We start from the raw sequence: 18,227 nt of genomic DNA, 5'->3' as shown, positions 1-18,227 counted from the left end.
TCTGAGAAATACCTCAAATTCATCAAATTTATTTGCCAAACTCCTAGCATTGGTGTATACACAAGTATACATGCACCTGTGCCTATTCTTAGCTCCCCTAACATGACCCATGTGTTTACTTGTACAGCAATGACTGCCAGCAGTTTCTGAAATACCCTGCATCTTGTGTTCCAGGCTGCTGCTCATTCCATTAGAAGCAGTGCAAGAATCACTTTCACCTCTGCCAGTGGCTACTGTTAATCTATCAGTCCTTATATCCCCCCCCAAGCTAGCAGTTTTCCGACCCACCTAACACTGCCTCGATAGCATCAGCAAATATTCTTGCACCCTTTCTATTTAAGTGTATCCCATCCCTGTAGAAGCAGTCTCTCCTGTTAACATGTATATGTATGTATTCTGCTATTAATGCGGAGATGTATTTTGTTAGTAAAATTATAAGATATGCAAATGGTAAATGAAAAATTTATGTGATTAAAAGGCAATTCGAATTCAATTGAATAAAATTATTCAAAGCAATTTCTCAGAGTAACAAACACTAATAATTATTTGGAAGCAAGAGAATAATTGCTACTGAGATGTGGATGAAGGGTATGGGTGCAGGTTAATAATTTGCTATAATTGAATGAATACATTATAATCCCTCCATTATGTTTATCCTAATTTTCTTGTATGCACTAATGAATACAGGAAAATTATGAATTTGTCTACAGAAAAATTCATTAATTTTTCATAATTTTCATAATAAAACTAATTATAGCATATTATAATTAGTTATATAATACAGCAAAAGGCTGGGAAGGGATAAACTAAATGATTTATGAAAATTGCCTGGGAGAACTTTCAAAAAAGCCTAGTGGTTTTTTTTTTTTTTTTTTTTGGCTGGTGCAGCATAAGCCTCAAGCTTCCTTGTGCCATATGACTAATAATAATAATAATAATAATAATAAGGAAAAGTGTTTTGATGTTCATATTTCTAATTTTACAGACGATGTTGGTATATCTTAACTATTTTAGCAGTAAAAAGTTCAAGATGGGTGCGGCATTTGTGAAAATTTAGCATTATAAATTTTATGAATACGGTACTACCATTTTTTTTTTTTTTTTTTTTGACTGGCTCTAAACGTTGTGGAAAAGCTTCATTTTCCAAAGAAACCAAGAGCGATGAAATTAAAACTTCATTTTTCATGTATGAAATCGAATTCAGTGAGCAATGCTTTTCAAAATGTCAAGACTAAAAGAGAAAATAAAGATGTGAGTCTATCTAAACATCCTGCACTTACCATTTTAGTGGTTTGTTTATTTTAACTACAAATTCTCTCCCCCCAAAAAAATCAGATAATGCACAACGCACACAGATATGAGAAATGTTCAACCACTATCTTACTACTCTGTAGTTATCACGATAGGCGTCGCTATAGTTGAGGTGACCTTCTGTTCTTTGAGGTAGTCTGCTTTAAAATGATGTCGTTCTTTGGTTTCTACTGTGATTTCATTTGCAGTTTGAAAATGAGCTCCTTGAGATTGTGAATATTCTAGTTTCCATTTTTTATCGTCTTTGATTTGCCGTATTCATAAAGGTAACAAATTTTCTTTAAAAATCTCCATGCTGATAAATAAGGTCTAATCCATGTAAAATTTTAATCAAATGTTTGTATATTTATGAACTCATCGTAATTAACAAATAATATGAGTTAATTGCATGATAATAAAAAACTTGCGCATGGTATTTCGTTCAGGAACCTTAGATAGTGGGAATGGCCAGTGATAATTGGATGGACTATGTAATTGTGTGCTGGAGTAAATCGAACCTCAAGATGTGACTATTTATCCTGTTTGACTTGCCTGGGTGGAAGTTTTGCCGAAATTACGAAAAACTAGCTTCCCACTAAAGTGCGTAGAACAAGATTTGAATGTTCTTAGAATGAAAGGAGCTTTGTGATTCCATCGTTCAACGAAAGTAAGGTGTTTTTGCATCTCTCGTTTATGAATTGAATTGATAAACTGGTGAGTGCTTCACTAGTTAGCAAGAGTCAAACACTAGTTTCATTTGAAATTGACTTAAAACGTGATTTTAGTTTGATTTTTAGGCGTTATACGGTGCGCGTATTTTTTTTTTTTTTATTCCGCCTTACATGTTGCACACTTAGCAAAAATTCGGAAATCTCAGTAATTGTGATTGGAAAAACCTTGTTCAGTTCGCTGGATGAGCTTCAAGGTTAAAGCGTCCAAAAAAAAAAAAAAAAAAAAAAACACGGCTGCAACATAAACTGAAGCTAGAGCTTAAGTTTAGGTGCACCACGTCGGAATGAGGATGTTGACCCATTTATTTTGTAGATTGTTTTGTGCCCCACTTGAAAATAGTTCTACCAAAAACTTGTATGCAGTTTAGGTTCATACTGCTTTTAGCCGTGCCGGTTCCCACCAATTTTGGACCCCACCTGAATCATGTAGTAGTAGTAGTGGCATGTGATGCAAGAAAGCAAATGTATGAGCTTATGCAGCATCAGCCAAAAAAAAAAAAAAAAATCATACCATTCCCTCCAAATGCCTGTCCAGTTCCTCCTTAAATTTATTCAACCTATCAACTTCCACAACGACAGATGGAAGTTTGTTCCAGCAATTAACCACCCGCTGGCTAAAGGCAAATTTCCACACATCTATTCTACATCTGTCTTTTCTTAATTTGAATTTATGCCCCCTTAGGTTCGTAATCTGAACAAGTGGAAGGATCCCATCAGAATTCAGCGTGCTCAACCCATTCAAGGCCTTATATACCTCAATCAGATCACCGCGCAGGTGCCTAGTCTCCAGCCACTGCAATTTGCAGAACTTAAGCCTCTCTTGGTAAGAGGATCCCTTCATTCCACTCACACCAATCTTGTTTCCCTTCTCTGTACACGCTCAAGTAAATCTACATCCTTCCTAAAATGAGGCCTCCAGACCTGTACGCAGTACTCAAGGCGTGGCCTGACCATTGCCTTATACACAGGGATAATCACCTCCTTTTCCCTGCTAGCAAAATTCCTATATATCATTGACAAAACCCCATGACCTGCCCTGGCAGCCTGTCTACATGTCTAATAGCCATGTCTTGGCTATTAGTTGTTGATCCAGTTATAGCTCTGATACAGCACAGTTTTGTTAAGGGGAAGTCTTGCCTGACCAATTTGATTGGATACTATGATGCAGTCACAAAAGAACTGAATGCAGGGAATAACTTTGATATTAATACTTGGATCTTAGAAAGGCTTTTGATACTGTTGCACATGGAAGACTGCTGCACAAATTGGAGCAGTTGAGGGGGAGAAGACAGAGTGGTAATCAATGGACACACTGCTCATCGTGGACTAATGTTATCGGTGGAGTCCCTCAGGGTTCAGTGTTGGGTCCATTATTGTTTTCTGTATTTATAAATGATATTGATGATGGTATATCAAGCTTCATGTCCAAGTTTGCAGACGATACGAAGGTTGGCAGGGTTGTCAAGGACACTACTGACACTATGCTGCTGCGACAGGATCTGGAAAGGTTGAGCAGATGGACTGAGAGGTGGCAAATGAAGTTTAACATTGACAAATGTAAAGTACATATGGGAAACAGCAACCCCAGAGCAACGTATCAACTCTGTGGTACTACACTGACAGTGGTAGAGAATGAAAGGGGACCGGAGGTGGTTGTGCAGGCAGATATGAAGTTCTCTGAGCAGCGCAGACAGGATGCAAGAGTAGCTCATGGTGTATTGTCAATGATATATAGGAATTTTTCTAGCAGGGATAAGGAGGTGATTATTCCCTTGTATAAGGCAATGGTTAGGCCACACCTAGAGTACTGTATACAGGTCTGCAGGCCTCATTTAAAGAAGGATGTAGAGCTGCTGGAACGAGTACAGAGAAGGGCAACAAGATTAGTGAATGGAACAAAGGGGTGCTCTTATGAAGAAAGGCTTAAGTTTTGCAAATTACAGTGTCTGGACTAGGCACCAGCGAGGTGATCTGATAGAGGTGTATAAAGCCTTGAATGGTTTGAGCATGCTCAATGTGGTGTAGCTGCTGAGAAATGTATTTCTTCCTTTCTTCCTCACTTTTTTCCAAAAGGCACTGATGATTTGTTTCAAAATGTCTTTTTATATTACATGTTCTGCTTACTACTGTTTCATGGCACAATAGGCACAATGATTTGCCGTTTCTGTCAATAACGGCATACTTCTCAGTCCGTGCATCTTGAAAGCTTCGACCACTTCCTTTATCACTCAATCGGGATTTTGAGAAATATTTAAAAAATGAAGAGACAAGAAATGAGAAATATTTATTAATATTAACCTATTGATAATAACTGTTTTCTTACCTCTACAGCAGTTTTGTTGAACTGGCACAAAATAATTTGCTTCTTGTTCACACGAATGCAAAAGCTGAACTGAATTCAAACAGGGAGAATAGTTGTTGTTGGATGTTGGTGAATCTGCCGTGTCACCGTTGACACGCGTATCATAGGTTCGGCATCGTTGTTCTAAACCATGGTAGGCAGCCCTACATGTTTTGTGCTCCCCCCTTGTTTAAAACAAACTAGCGAGTCACAAAATATAGTTTTCCATTGAATTTTGAGAATATACATTTTTATTAAAGTACGGTTTGTCGGCCAGTGTAGGGTTACCATATTTTCAAATCCGAGGACAAAATGGTTTCAGTGTAGAAAATAAACGTATACCGTTCTAATTTTGACTTGTCCTTAACCTGTATTTCACGAGACAGAATTAAATACTAATAATTATTGTTAAACAAATGAAATTGCAAATTTATTCAGTTATATGTACTTAGAGGGCTGTTCCTCTTATTTATTTAAAATTTTTTTTTTTTTTTTTTTTTTTTTTTTTTGTAGCCAGCAGGGTTTAAATGCTATTTTGTTAATGCAATGTTTTAATTCTAACAGCAGAACTAACTTTGACTTAGCATTTGCATTTCACTACTTTCAAACAAATGATATGCTTTTTGTGATATCATTTGTTTTGAAAGATTAATATGCAATTTATTTAAAAGATGAGACATTGAGCTATGAGAAAAGACAGACCTGCTAAATCTTTCAGCTATGAGCAAAGACAAAGTTGTGCAAGTAGTGAATTACCTCAACATTGTTATAGGGTTTGACAAGCTGAAACCCTGTAGCAATAATGTTTAGCAATGGCAGAACAAGCTAAAATAGCAGTGTAAACAACCTATTCATGTTCATTAATGCAGTCCTCCAATCTTCTCCCCAAGCTCAACATAACACACTCCATGATTTTCAACCTTTTATTAATAACGGCACCCCTACTCAATTTTCTGCCTGTTAGATCCCATTCTCTCTCTCTCTCTCTATATATATATATATATATAGAGAATCATCCTGTTTCACTACCAGTGCGACAAACTTGCAGGAGGTGTAGGGGGCACAAAGACGAATCGGAATCACATAGCATTGCAGGGTCCGAAATGCCTTCGTCGTGCGGTAGAGGACGTTGAACGGGAGGTCGCGTGAACAGCGATTCCACTGGAAGTACCATTTCTGTTGAAGAAACCAAGTAGCAAAAGTCTTCCAGAGTGGATAATCCACAGGCTCCAATGATTGGACGCGTTGCAGATGGTATGAACTCATTTGGTTTGTTGACATATCCTCCATACAATGGATTGGAAAATATCCAATTGTTGACCTATCGCTCGAGTACTCGTACTTGGATTGCCTTCTGCAAGACGTAGGACATTCTCCTCATTGTCTGGCGTCCTCGTCATTTGCTCTCGATTCATGGTACCTCTCGTGAAACAACCAGTCTCACGTAACCTTCTGTGCGCACGTGCGAAAATTGTATGATGAGGAGCACGCCTGTGTGGGAAACGTTCCTGGTACAAGCACAGAGCGTCGCGCCCGTTACAGTCCGCAGCTCCATATGCGAGGTGCATGTCGGCCAGTTCAACATTTGAATACTCATCCATCCTACTGCCTCGGGAACCGGTTCGCAAATGCTTACTTCCAGAGGAATCGCTGTTCACGCGACCTCCCGTTCAACGTCCTCTACCGCATGACGAAGGCATTTTGGACCCTGCAATGCTGTGTGATTCCGATTCGTCTTTGTGCCCCCTACACCTCCTGCAAGTTTGTCGCACTGGTAGTGAATCACCCTGTATGTATATGTATATATGTATATATATATATATATATATAATATTAAAAAATGTTATATGATTAGTTATTACAATAATATAACTATAAACAAAATTACAATTCATAATACAAATTATATATATAATAATTTTATTCTTTATATAGAGGTACTAAATGAACATCAATTATAGATCCCCATAAAATTGAAAACATACTGTACACCTTTTTATAATGAAATAAATATATAAATTTAAAAAAAAAGTTTAAATAACTTAAACCCAAATTACATGGCACCCCTGGAACGTTGTTGCGTTACCCTCGGTTGAAAACCACTGATCTAGGCACTTCATATTAAACAAAACAGATAGGAGTTATGTTTGTAATAAGAAACTTCTTGCCAGGGAGTTGTACATATCTAATAAAGTAACTCTGTAAGACCAGCAAGGCACTCAGAAACAACCAGGGGAGGTGATAAAAATGTAGCTGGTAAGAATTCCCATTCTAGTTCTGTTTTATGCAGAAACAACTAACAAACCTAACTAAAATAAGAGTGCTAGATTGAGCTGCAAGCTCACAACATTCCCCTTCCAGCAACATATCAACTGCTTATATCTCCCACTGTCTAAGTGTTTCTGAGTGACTTGCCAGGGTTCTTAGAGAATTATCTTGTTATATATTGTACAACTCTCCAGCAGGAAGTTATTGACTTAAAATTCCTATCCATTTTGTTCATTGTATAAAGTTCCTGGATTGTGGGTGTTTTTAATTGGCGAGTCTGGCAGAAGATTGGAGGACCACATTAATGAACATGAATAGGCTATTGGCATTGCTATTTTTGCTCATTCAGCCCTTGCAGAGCATTACTGACAATGTCATAATAATGTCAAGGTAAATAAATGATCACTCGAACAACTTTTCTCATGGCTCATAGTATATGTTATGGTAGTATGGTATATGTTACAAATATCAGGTCTAATAGACCCACATTCATCCCATTATGAAGTCCACTATTTTACAATATGGTTAGCATTAGAAACACTTGGAATGGACTTTATTGCCACCAGATCCTAATTGTTGCCTCCACATGACTGTTTCTGAGCATAATCATGTCCTGGCTCTCATAATATTCTCACTATTTATACTTTTTTTATGCAGTTCACTACCAACTTTCTCTTTTTACTTGCTTTTAACATGTTCTTTTAATATATGCATTTATTTTAATAAAGTTTAGTTGTTACAAGTAATTCTTACTGAAGTACATCAGATAACTGGCATATCAAGTCATGCAGACATGCATTGTATGGAGGTGGGGGATATTTAAGAGCTTGGTTATCTCTTTGCCGCCTTCCTTAATTGGTTAGATCCCACCACCCCAGTTACCTTTATATGCATTTATTAAATATATATTTTTGCAATTTGTGTTATTATATGATTGCTATTTTTAAGATAACATATTATTTGATACTCATTATTTATTTAACTTTTGTTCAGTGTCAGTGTGCCAAATAAATTAAATCCATTACCAGGCACTAATGAATTTTATAAAACAGTGAGTTTTTCTTGGGGAGGGAGAGGCAAGAAATAGCTCGAGGTGGGAAATTATAAAATTTTATTCTTAATTCTGATGGTATATTTTATAATAAGCTCAGAAAATATTATTAAAAATAATGGTCTTGTTATCCAAAAATAAAGAATAATAATTCTCAACCAACAGTACAACCAAAAATTAGGACTGTAAGCAGTTGAAAAAAAAAAAGAAACAAACTCCTTGTTAAGTTTCCATAGGAATGGTGCTGTAAAGAATTTTTTTACAGTTTAACTTTTCCAATAAAAAATATTTATTGATGGAGATTGAAAGTAAATATCATACTGATGGAATACTGAAATTCATACTGATGCAATTCTAACAGGTATATAAATACAGTAGAACCTCATAAATCTGGCATTCTCAGGATAAAGAACATGGTTGATTTTTAAAAATTTTTATTTTTTAAAGTTAGGAACATAGTCTAGTATTGAGGAATAATTCATAATATGTATTCTATAGTCAGCAAGCTCAGATGAGCTGCATTAAATAGCATAATTTAATGCAGTCACATGATTAGAGAATTTTAATTTTACCAGTGCGCCTTTGGGGAGAGCTTTTAATTGCATAAAATAAGCATGTTTTTTCCTAACTAAATAAATAAAAAATATTGCCCACAATCACATTTTAATATTTTTATTATATAATATTGTAGTTCTGATCCCTATAAGCTATGACTGCCAGCATTAACCCAATAATGTGAACAGAAGTGTGCTGCTGAATTAGGTTATAGAGTAACATGCTTGCCTAAGAGTAGGAGACCAGCGGAATTACTTAACAAGTACAGATCACTGATGAAAAAAAGCCGTGAGTTAGGGTTGAATTTGAAAGTGTCTGCAATTGCCCAGACATGATAGGAGGGAGTATATGATGAGAGCCCTGTCGATCAATTCAGTCCTGGAAAGATTGTGCAGGGCTCAAGGGGTAGAATTTTTTTCAGCCTGGTCTGTACTTGTAAACAGGAGAAACTGCTTCTACAGGGATGGGATACACTTAAATAGAAAGGGCGCAAGAATGTTCGCTGATGCTATCGAGGCAGTGTTAGGAGGGTCGGAAAACTGCTAGATTGGAGGGATACAAGGACTAATAGATTAACAGTAGCCACTGGCAGAGGAGAAAGTGATTCTTGCACTGCTTCTATTGGAATGAGCAGCAGCCTGGAAAATAAGATGCAGGATATTTCAGAGACTGCTGGGAATCATTGGGGTACAAGTAAACACATGGGTTGTGTTAGGGTGGCTAAGAGGAAGAGCAGGTGCATGTATACTTGCGTGTACACCAATGCTAGGAGTCTAGTAAATGAATTTGAGGTATTGCTCAAAACATCAAAGGCAGATATTGTTGGGATTTCAGAGATGTGGTGTCACACAGATACAAGGAATGCAGAACTGGAATTTGGAGAGTACAGTGTCTACAGAAAGGATAGACAGGATAGGAAGGGAGGAGGGGTTATGCTATTAGTTAAGAAACACATAAAATCCAAGGAAGTGAAGCCAGTCGACATCGCTGGACAGTGCAGTGTCGAGTCAGTTTGGTGTGACATAAGCATTGGGAGATCAAAATTGAGAGTAGAAGTGTGCTATAGGCCTAATGACTCTGATGAGTATAATAAGAAACTGTACAGAGAAATAGTGGGCCAGTAAATCAGAGAGTCTTATTATGGGGGATTTTAATTTCCCAGATATTGACTGGAATTTGGGGGCTGGTCACTCACACACTAGCAAGGCTTTTGTGGATTTATTGGATGTTTTCTACATCAGCATGTTCTGAAGTGGGATTTACTCAAAGAGGTAACTGCCATTAGGGGTAAAGGGAAGGGGTATTGCTTTCGTAAAGGCGACTACGGTGGACTGAGACAGTATTTAAATTCTATACAGTGGGATCGACTGATGATGTTACCAACAGCAAATTCAAAATGGGAAGCATTCAAAGAACTTATCTTGGAAGCTACTAGGCTTTACATACCAACTAAGAAATATTGTTCAAGGTTTAGGCCTAAATGGATGTCAGATGAACTAATGAGGCATATGGCAGAGAAGAAAAATGCATGGGATACATACAAATTAACACGTGACACAGAAGCCTATGATAGATACAAGTTGATCTGTAACCAAGTTACAAAGGAGGTTAGGCAGGCGAAGGCAGATTACGAGAAATCCTTGGCAAAGGATGCGAAGAAAAACAGCAAAGAGTTCTTTACTTATGTAAACTCTAGAAGGAAGGGGATGAATCAGATTGGTCCACTTGATATCGATGGGTCAACTGTTGATGATCCTGCTCAGGTAGCTAACAAACTAAATGAATATTTTGCATCGACATTCACACATGAGGAGTTATTCAGCGAGGAGAATGCCAGAGGTGTATTCAACTCTGGCAGTAAGCTAGAGAATCTTGTAATAACTGAGAGTTAAGTGGAGGAGAAATTGTTGAAGATAAATACAAGAAAGGCACCTGGGGTGGATGGGATCTATCCAGTTATATTAAAGGAGGCAGCAAAGGAAGTAAGCAAACCCTTAGCCATAATTATGAGAGCTTCCTTGGACTCAGGGGAGGTACCCATGGACTGGAGATGTGCAAATGTGACCCCAATTTACAAAGGAGGATCAAAGGCTGACACAAGTAATTATAGACCTGTGAGTTTAACTTCTGTTCCTGGAAAATTAATGGAGGCACTGGTTAAAGAAGCACTGCAGGATCATCTAGACAAGACTTCAGTTATAGCTCAGACACAGCATGGTTTTGTTAAGGGGAAGTCTTGCCTGACCAATTTGATTGGATACTATGATGCAGTCACAAAAGAACTGGATGCAGGGAATAACTTTGATATTATATACTTGGATCTTAGAAAGGCTTTTGATACTGTTGCACATGGAAGACTGCTGCACAAATTGGAGCAGTGTGGCATTGGAGGCAAATTGCTGCTATGGATAAAGGGGTGGTTGAGGGGGAGAAGACAGAGAGTGGTAATCAATGGACACTGCTCATTGTGGACTAATGTTATTAGTGGAGTCCCTCAGGGTTTAGTATTGGGTCCTTTATTGTTTTCTGTATTTATAAATGATATTGATGGTATATCAAGCTTAATGTCCAAGTTTGCAGACAATACGAAGGTTGGCAGTGTTGTCAAGGACACTACTGACACTATGCTGCTGACACTATGAAGTTTAACATTGACAAATGTAAAGTACTACATATGGGAAACAGCAACCCCAGAGCAACATATCAACTCTGTGGTACTACACTGATAGTGGTAGAGAATGAAATGGACCTGGGGGTGGTTGTGCAGGCAGATATGAAGTTCTCTCAGCAGTGCAGATGGGCTGCAAGAGTAGCTCATGGTGTATTGTCAATGATATATAGGAATTTTTCTAGCAGGGATAAGGAGGTGATTATTCCCTTGTATAAGGCAATGGTCAGGCACACCTAGAGTACTGTATACAGGCCTGGAGACCTCATTTCAAGAAGGATGTAGAGCTGCTGGAACGAGTACAGAGAAGGGCAACAAGATTAGTGAATGGAACAAAAGGGTGCTCTTACGAAGAAAGGCTTAAGTTTTGCGAATTACAGTGTCTGGAGACTAGGCAGCAGCGAGGTGATCTGATAGAGGTGTACAAAGCCTTGAATGGGTTGAGCATGCTCAGTGCTGATGGGATTCTTCCTCTTGCTCAGAATAATCACCTGAGAGGGCATAAATTCAAATTGAGGAAGGATAGATGTGCGGAAATTTGCCTTTAGCCAGCAGGTGGTTGGTAGGTGGAACAGACTTCCATCCCTTGTCGTGGAAGTTGATAGCCTAAATAAGTTTAAGCCTCGGCTGGACAGGTATTTCGAACGAACAGAGGGGTGAAGTGGAGGTGGTTATTTTTTATTTATTTATTTTACTTTAATTTTTTTGGCTGATGCTGCATAAGCTTGCTTTCTTGCATCAAATGCCTCTACTAATGCTAATGAAGGTTGTGATTCCAAATTCTACCTCTGATATGGATGTTGCAATTGTTCAATATTTTTTAATATGCGGTATAAATGGTGTGATATGGTTTCAGCAATTGAATTGCCTTAGAAACTAAATATATACTATTGCACTGCTAAGTATTATACTTTGAACTAGTGTTGAGTGATTATTATACTGTGAAGTAGTGTTTTGCAAAACGAATGATTTTTTTTGTTTCAAATACATAGCATTGTAACGTCTAGGAAATACGTAAAATCGTCATCATAAATTCAGCACTTTTTTTTTTTTTTTTCATCATGTCAGCCTATTTTCAGTGTGCCCTTGTATGGGCTTTAGAGAAATTTTCAAAAAGTTTCAATGGATTTATGAGGCTCTATTATATTTCTTTTTCTTGTTTTGCTGTACACAAGGCACAATAACAGCTAATGGGTTAAATAATATTATTGATATTTGTTTTATATAGTTTTCTGTAGACAATGTGAAAGAAAATTCCTTTAAATTATTATTTTTAGTTAAGAAATATAAAAATGTCTAGGAATGAAAATTTCTGAAATAATATCAAAGATGCATATTATTATAACAGAAATTTTTATAATTATTTATTATAATTGTCAGGAAAAAAAATACTCTTGAAAGACCGACAATATAGCCAAAATTGAAGTAATAAATGTACTTTTTCATTAAATTTTTACTTTCACTTAAATATTTTACTGTATTACTGAAATTGATTGTTGTAAAACTTGGAAAATTTATCCTTAAGAGTGTTATTTTTTGAGATTTGACTGTATATCTGTGTGTGTGTGTGTGACAAAGAGACTTTCTTTTTCTCACACACACACACACACACACACACACACACACAGTGAGAAAGAGAAACTTCTGTGTATAAAATAGGATCAAACAAATGATATACTATGTTAAATGCTTCTCTGTGTAATTAAAAATATGTATTCAGTGCATTGTAAATAATATTCCTAAATGATCTTACATTAAAACAAAATTCCAAGAGGAAATAGGTACTTAGCCCAGGACAACACAAGTGTTCATACATTCATGTTATAACTTAGAACCACCCAGACTTTAAACCATTTGTCTTCTTTAAATGTATACAACCTTCTTCAAATTAGTGCATTATTTTAGCCTTCAAATACAAAACAGGAATTTACTTAAGTCACTCAACCAAAACTTAGGTTTCTTTATCAACAAGGTAAATTGTTAAACTTTCATCTTTGTGTGTCCCTCACCTTGATTTACAGTCAAAATATGTTTTGATTAATAATCCCTGAATCTTTTAAAACCATATTCCCCACATAACTATAAATCTCTATATTTATATCCTGTGGAGTACTTTTCCATAGGATATAAAAAGTATATTTATATTTTACAGTGTTGTAAAAATCTTGCCCACCTTTGCACTGTATTGCATGCATATAGCATCCCTATTTTATATCACATATACTGTGATATAAAATATGTGTTATATGTATATATGTGATATATGTATCCACCTATTTTATATCACTTGCTATGAGCACATGATGCTCTTACTAAAGGCGCATTCATGAAAAGAAAGGTACCTAATAAAATTGCCACTTAATGCATGTGGTACATAATAATTGGCGCCTCCGTAGCCAGGTGGGAAGGAGCAGCAGTGCGTAGCACACGCTTCTTGATTAGACCGGGGTTCGAGCCCGTCACCACCAAATACAGAGCTTGCGGAAAGGTCAGGGAATGACCACCGCACCGGAGCAATATGGCCTTAGTTGCTAATGCTCCTAAAAACCAAATAACAACAACAACAACATAATAATTACCCAAAATACACTTCAGATTGTGTGGGAATAGACTAAGCTCAGTCTATTGTGTAGGAATAGACTCAGCTTATGAGATGGCGAAAGTGTCTGCCATCAATATTAAGGTATGCCATGTCACTACAAATTCTGGAAAATGAGCAGCATAACCATGTCAGATGATATTAGCATTAGTATATGCATATGATGCAAGAAAGCAAGCTTATACAAAAAAAAAAAAAAAAAAAAAAAAACCTTTGTTCCCCCCCCCCCTTGCCAATCTTGTTGCCCATCTCCGTACTTGTTCTATCAACGCTACATCCTCCCTAAAATGAGACCTGTAAGCTGTACTCAAGGTGTGACCTGACCATTGCCTTATATAAAGGGTTAATCGCCTCATCCTTGCTAGCAAAATTCCTTTGTGTCATTGACAACACCCCATAAGCTGCTTTAAATTTATCTTTATTTCTGGCAGCTTGTCTGCACTGCTCCGAAAGCTTCATATCTGATTGCACAATTATCCCCAGGTCTTTTTCATTCTCCACTACCCTGAGTGTAGACCACACAGCTGGTACGTTTCTCTGGGGTTGCTGCTATCCATATGCACTACTTTGAATTTGTCAATGTTAAACTGAAGTTTAGCATTGACATAATAATATTCCTTGAAATTTTTTTTTCTTTTTGTCAAATCTGCAATGTTGTGAGCCACATTCTAAACACTTCCCTTTACAGTAGTTCCCCCCCCCCCAAAAAAAAAAAAAAAAAAACACTGTGCTAGAGTTAACCAGTGGCATTTGGTAGCTACAATGATTTTTAGGTCACATTGCAGATTTTTCATCACAAAAAAAAAAAAAAATAATAAATAAATAATAATTTTTCCAATTTTATAAATTTATTCCCTACCAATTTCCATAGGTCAAAATTTATTCCAAAAATGAATTAGTCTCTGACTGAAGGGAAATTTCTGCACAGTTATTCTGTAAACGTCTTTTTTCAACTTAAATTTATCTTTATTTCTGTAGTTCAGGGCCAGCTTTAGGATAAGGCTGAGTAGTCACTAGCCTAGGGGTGCCAAGGTTTAGGGGGCACCAATGCTGCCTTCTCTTCTCCCAAAAACAAAGCAAATTTTGAAGACAGATTCATTTCTCAAGAAAATTAATAAACATCAGTTTTTTTAAAATGAAATGTAACACATTCTTATCAACCCAGCAATTGGCTGCCTAAGTATTGTTTAGACTGATGCCACACTTTAGAAATATTAGTAAATAGATAGTCATGAAATAATCAGCAAAATTAGTGTCAAACATTACAGTCTGATTTTATTTTAGTGTTGGTGAATTTATTTTACATTTTTTGTGTATGCATACTCTGATTGTTGTCAGAGGGCAATGTAATTTTATTTTACAATACACAAATCTGTCACATAACAGTCTAGCTATGGCCAGTGTTGTTGTTTTAGCACCTTTTGTGCTAGATTTGACTTTTTTTTTTGTTTATCTGATACAAAAAACTACAAGGACTAGGAATGAGTTATTATTGTGCTAACAAGAGAGACATCTAAATTGTGGATCCTTTGAACCTCATGTATGACTTCTGAAACTTACCAATGCATCAGGAGGAAACATTTTCTGTAATTAGCATTTATCTCATGGTATTATGAGAGTGGAATAAACAATGACCAGGCAGAGTAAAGCATCTACTTCAGTCACTCCAAAGCATGCAGTTTCATTAAATTTATGGTTTTAAGGTTCATTTGGCCATTTTCACAACATTCTATCCTTGTTTATTGCTTTGTTTCTATACAGCCAACAGGCCCCAGACTTTGTTGCTGCCATGAATAATATATTTTATGATTGTATCTGTTCTGTTTTCATTTGTGGTGGAAAATTTGTTGCAAAGTTACTTGGAGTAACTTGGGAAACAAAACAAAAAAAAAAAATTCAGCCAATCACAGAGATTTTCCTTTGCTTTTAAAGGTAGGGAAAGAAAGTTCTGCAGCTGTTATCAAGCATCATGTACTATTCTGTGATTCTACATTTTCAAGTTTCTCAGAGCACGAAAAAAATTTACCCATTACCACCATTCTTTTCTAACTTGTGATAGAAAGGCTGATGATGTAAGTACATTTATTATTCCAGTTTTCATTAGTTTACATGCTGGACCATTCACAAATTTTGAATGAGCCACGATGTTGATGATCATCAAATGTTGTCCAGTTTTGATACTAATATGTGTTACTCATTGCTGTAGGTTTATTTATTTTTACTATTCTTTGCATTTTGTTACAATTTGACAGAACGATTTGTAATTTTATTATTCTGGTGTCAGCAAATTTTTTTTTATTGAAAATTTGTTGAAGGATCATTTACAGATCACAGTAAGATATAATATGAATTTCAAAAGGTTATTTTTCTTGTCTGCACCCTTTCTTTTTTTCCTTTTGTGCTCAGTGAACAATTAATGTGCACCTCTGAATACAGAAATATGCATTGATTTGCTTTGTGTGCAATGCAATGCCAACTTTGTAGTGATTCTGTAATAAGTGATTTTATTATTCCATGTGAGTGAATTTATTATTCCAGTTTTCATAAGTTTACATGATGGACCATTCACAAATTATGAATGGTTCGTGACATCAGAGATTTTGAAATGTTTGTGATTCTAATATATGTTACTCATTGCTGTAGATTTATTTAATTTTTTTAGTGTTGTTTGTATTTTGTTACAATTTGACAGAATGATTTGTAATATTATTACTCTGATGTCAGTAATTTTTTTTTATTGAATATTTGTTGCTTGATCGTTCTAAAAAAGGAAAATTTTCACATTGGCAGGAGGGGATGGCATCAGCAATGTAGCTTAGAGTGGCATATACCTTTTGAGCCGGCCCTGCAGCAACTTAAGCCTTATTCAAAGCCTAAAATACTGATTAGGGTTCCATGACAATGCTTAGTTTCCAGATATTATTTACAGAATCCACAGTCTTTCTTGTTAAGAGTTCCCTTTTGTTCCCCCAACTAATCTTGTTGCTCATCTCTGCACTCTTTGCAACAGATCTGTGTCATTCCTAAAATGACGTTTCCAAGCCTGTGTGCAGTATTCTAGATGTGACCTAACCATTGCTTTTTGTTCCTACAAGCAGATCTATATATTATTGACAGAATCCCATGAATTGGCAGCCTTTCTGCACTGCTCAGTGAATTTCATTTAGTACTTTGCATTTATCAATGTTAAACCTCAGCTGTCATTTTTCAGCTTGTCTCTAATTTATTTAGATCTTGATGAAGGTAATCAATGGACACTGCTCAACGTGGACTAATGTTATTAGTGGAGTTCCTCAGGGTTCAGTGTTGGGTCCATTGTTGTTTTCTGTATTTATAAATGATATTGATGATGGTGTATCAGGCTTAATGTCAAAGTTTGCAGACGATACCAAGGTTGGCAGGGTTGTTAAGGACACTACTGATACTATGCTGCTGCAACAGGATCTGGAAAGGTTGAGCAGATGGGCTGAGAGGTGGCAAATGAAGTTTAACATTGACAAATGTAAAGTACATATGGGAAACAGCAACCCCAGAGCAACGTATCAACTCTGTGGTACTACACTGACAGTGGTAGAGAATGAAAGGGGACCGGAGGTGGTTGTGCAGGCAGATATGAAGTTCTCTGAGCAGCGCAGACAGGATGCAAGAGTAGCTCATGGTGTATTGTCAATGATATATAGGAATTTTTCTAGCAGGGATAAGGAGGTGATTATTCCCTTGTATAAGGCAATGGTTAGGCCACACCTAGAGTACTGTATACAGGTCTGGAGGCCTCATTTCAAGAAGGATGTAGAGCTGCTGGAACGAGTACAGAGAAGGGCAACAAGATTAGTGAATGGAACAAAGGGTTGCTCTTACGAAGAAAGGCTTAAGTTTTGCAAATTACAGAGCCTGGAGACTAGGCATCGGCGAGGTGATCTGATAGAGGTGTATAAGGCTTTGAATGGCTTGAGCATGCTCAATGCTGATGGGATTCTTCCTCTTGCTCAGAATAATCACCTGAGAGGGCATAAATTCAAATTGAGGAAGGACGGATGTCGGATAGATGTGCGGAAATTTGCCTTTAGCCAGTGGGCAGTTGGTTTGTGGAATAGACTCCCATCGCTTGTTGTTGAAGTTGATAGCCTAAACAAATTTAAGGCTCAGCTGGACAGGTATTTCGAACGAACGGAGGGGTGAAATGGGAGTAGTGGTTGTTTTTTTTTTTTGGCTGATGCTGAATAAGCTTGCTTTCTTGCATCATATGCCTCTACTAATGCTAATGCTAATGAAGTAACATATTCTGATAAATGTCATTAATCATCTTTTGTACTTAGAAATTAAATTTAACTAGAAAACCTAGCCTGCTACTGCAGGTGTTTGCTTATATGTAACATATCAAAGTGATTAACTGACTCGTGAATTGTCAGAGTGGCCAGTGAGTCAGCATCAGAAAATCAATTTACTACTGGAGCCAGGGAACAACGAAGTTATATTTAGACAAATTGCTTGTGTTGCAGACTGGGTTTTCTAGTTATTAATAAAAATAAAACTACCTGTTTCACTAACACATCTTGGAAATTTTGAATGAATTCTGCCAATTCCTTATCCTCTGCCAACACTTTAAAATATTCCTAAAACATTTACCCAACAAATACCATTTTTATAAGTCATATTACAATTTATCAAATGTTTTTAATTATTTCATTCATTATTATCATTATTTTTATTTTTATTTTTTGGAA

At 36.5% G+C, this 18,227-nt stretch overlaps 2 protein-coding genes across 2 annotated transcripts in view; one reads left to right on the top strand and one right to left on the bottom strand.

Annotated features, from left to right (window-relative positions):
• Window positions 1–1,351, bottom strand: part of LOC150087212 (coiled-coil domain-containing protein 130 homolog) — a 121,803-nt gene extending 120,452 nt beyond the window's left edge. The window contains exon 1 of the mRNA XM_090372408.1: window positions 1,281–1,351. Within this exon, the coding sequence (XP_090228534.1) occupies window positions 1,281–1,283 (3 nt within the window). The 5' untranslated portion in view covers window positions 1,284–1,351. The remainder of the gene's footprint in view (window positions 1–1,280) is intronic.
• A 90-nt stretch (window positions 1,352–1,441) lies between these two features.
• Window positions 1,442–18,227, top strand: part of LOC150087211 (glycogen debranching enzyme) — a 763,093-nt gene continuing 746,307 nt past the window's right edge. Inside the window, exon 1 of the mRNA XM_090371076.1 lies at window positions 1,442–1,577. The gene's annotated coding sequence lies outside the window, so the exon portion shown is untranslated. The remainder of the gene's footprint in view (window positions 1,578–18,227) is intronic.

This window comes from Mastigoproctus giganteus, chromosome 4 (assembly GCF_048544385.1).
Source record: "Mastigoproctus giganteus isolate SK-2022 chromosome 4, ASM4854438v1, whole genome shotgun sequence".
NCBI classification, from domain to species: domain Eukaryota; kingdom Metazoa; phylum Arthropoda; class Arachnida; order Uropygi; family Thelyphonidae; genus Mastigoproctus; species Mastigoproctus giganteus.
This window is presented reverse-complemented; position numbering and strand designations above follow the sequence as displayed.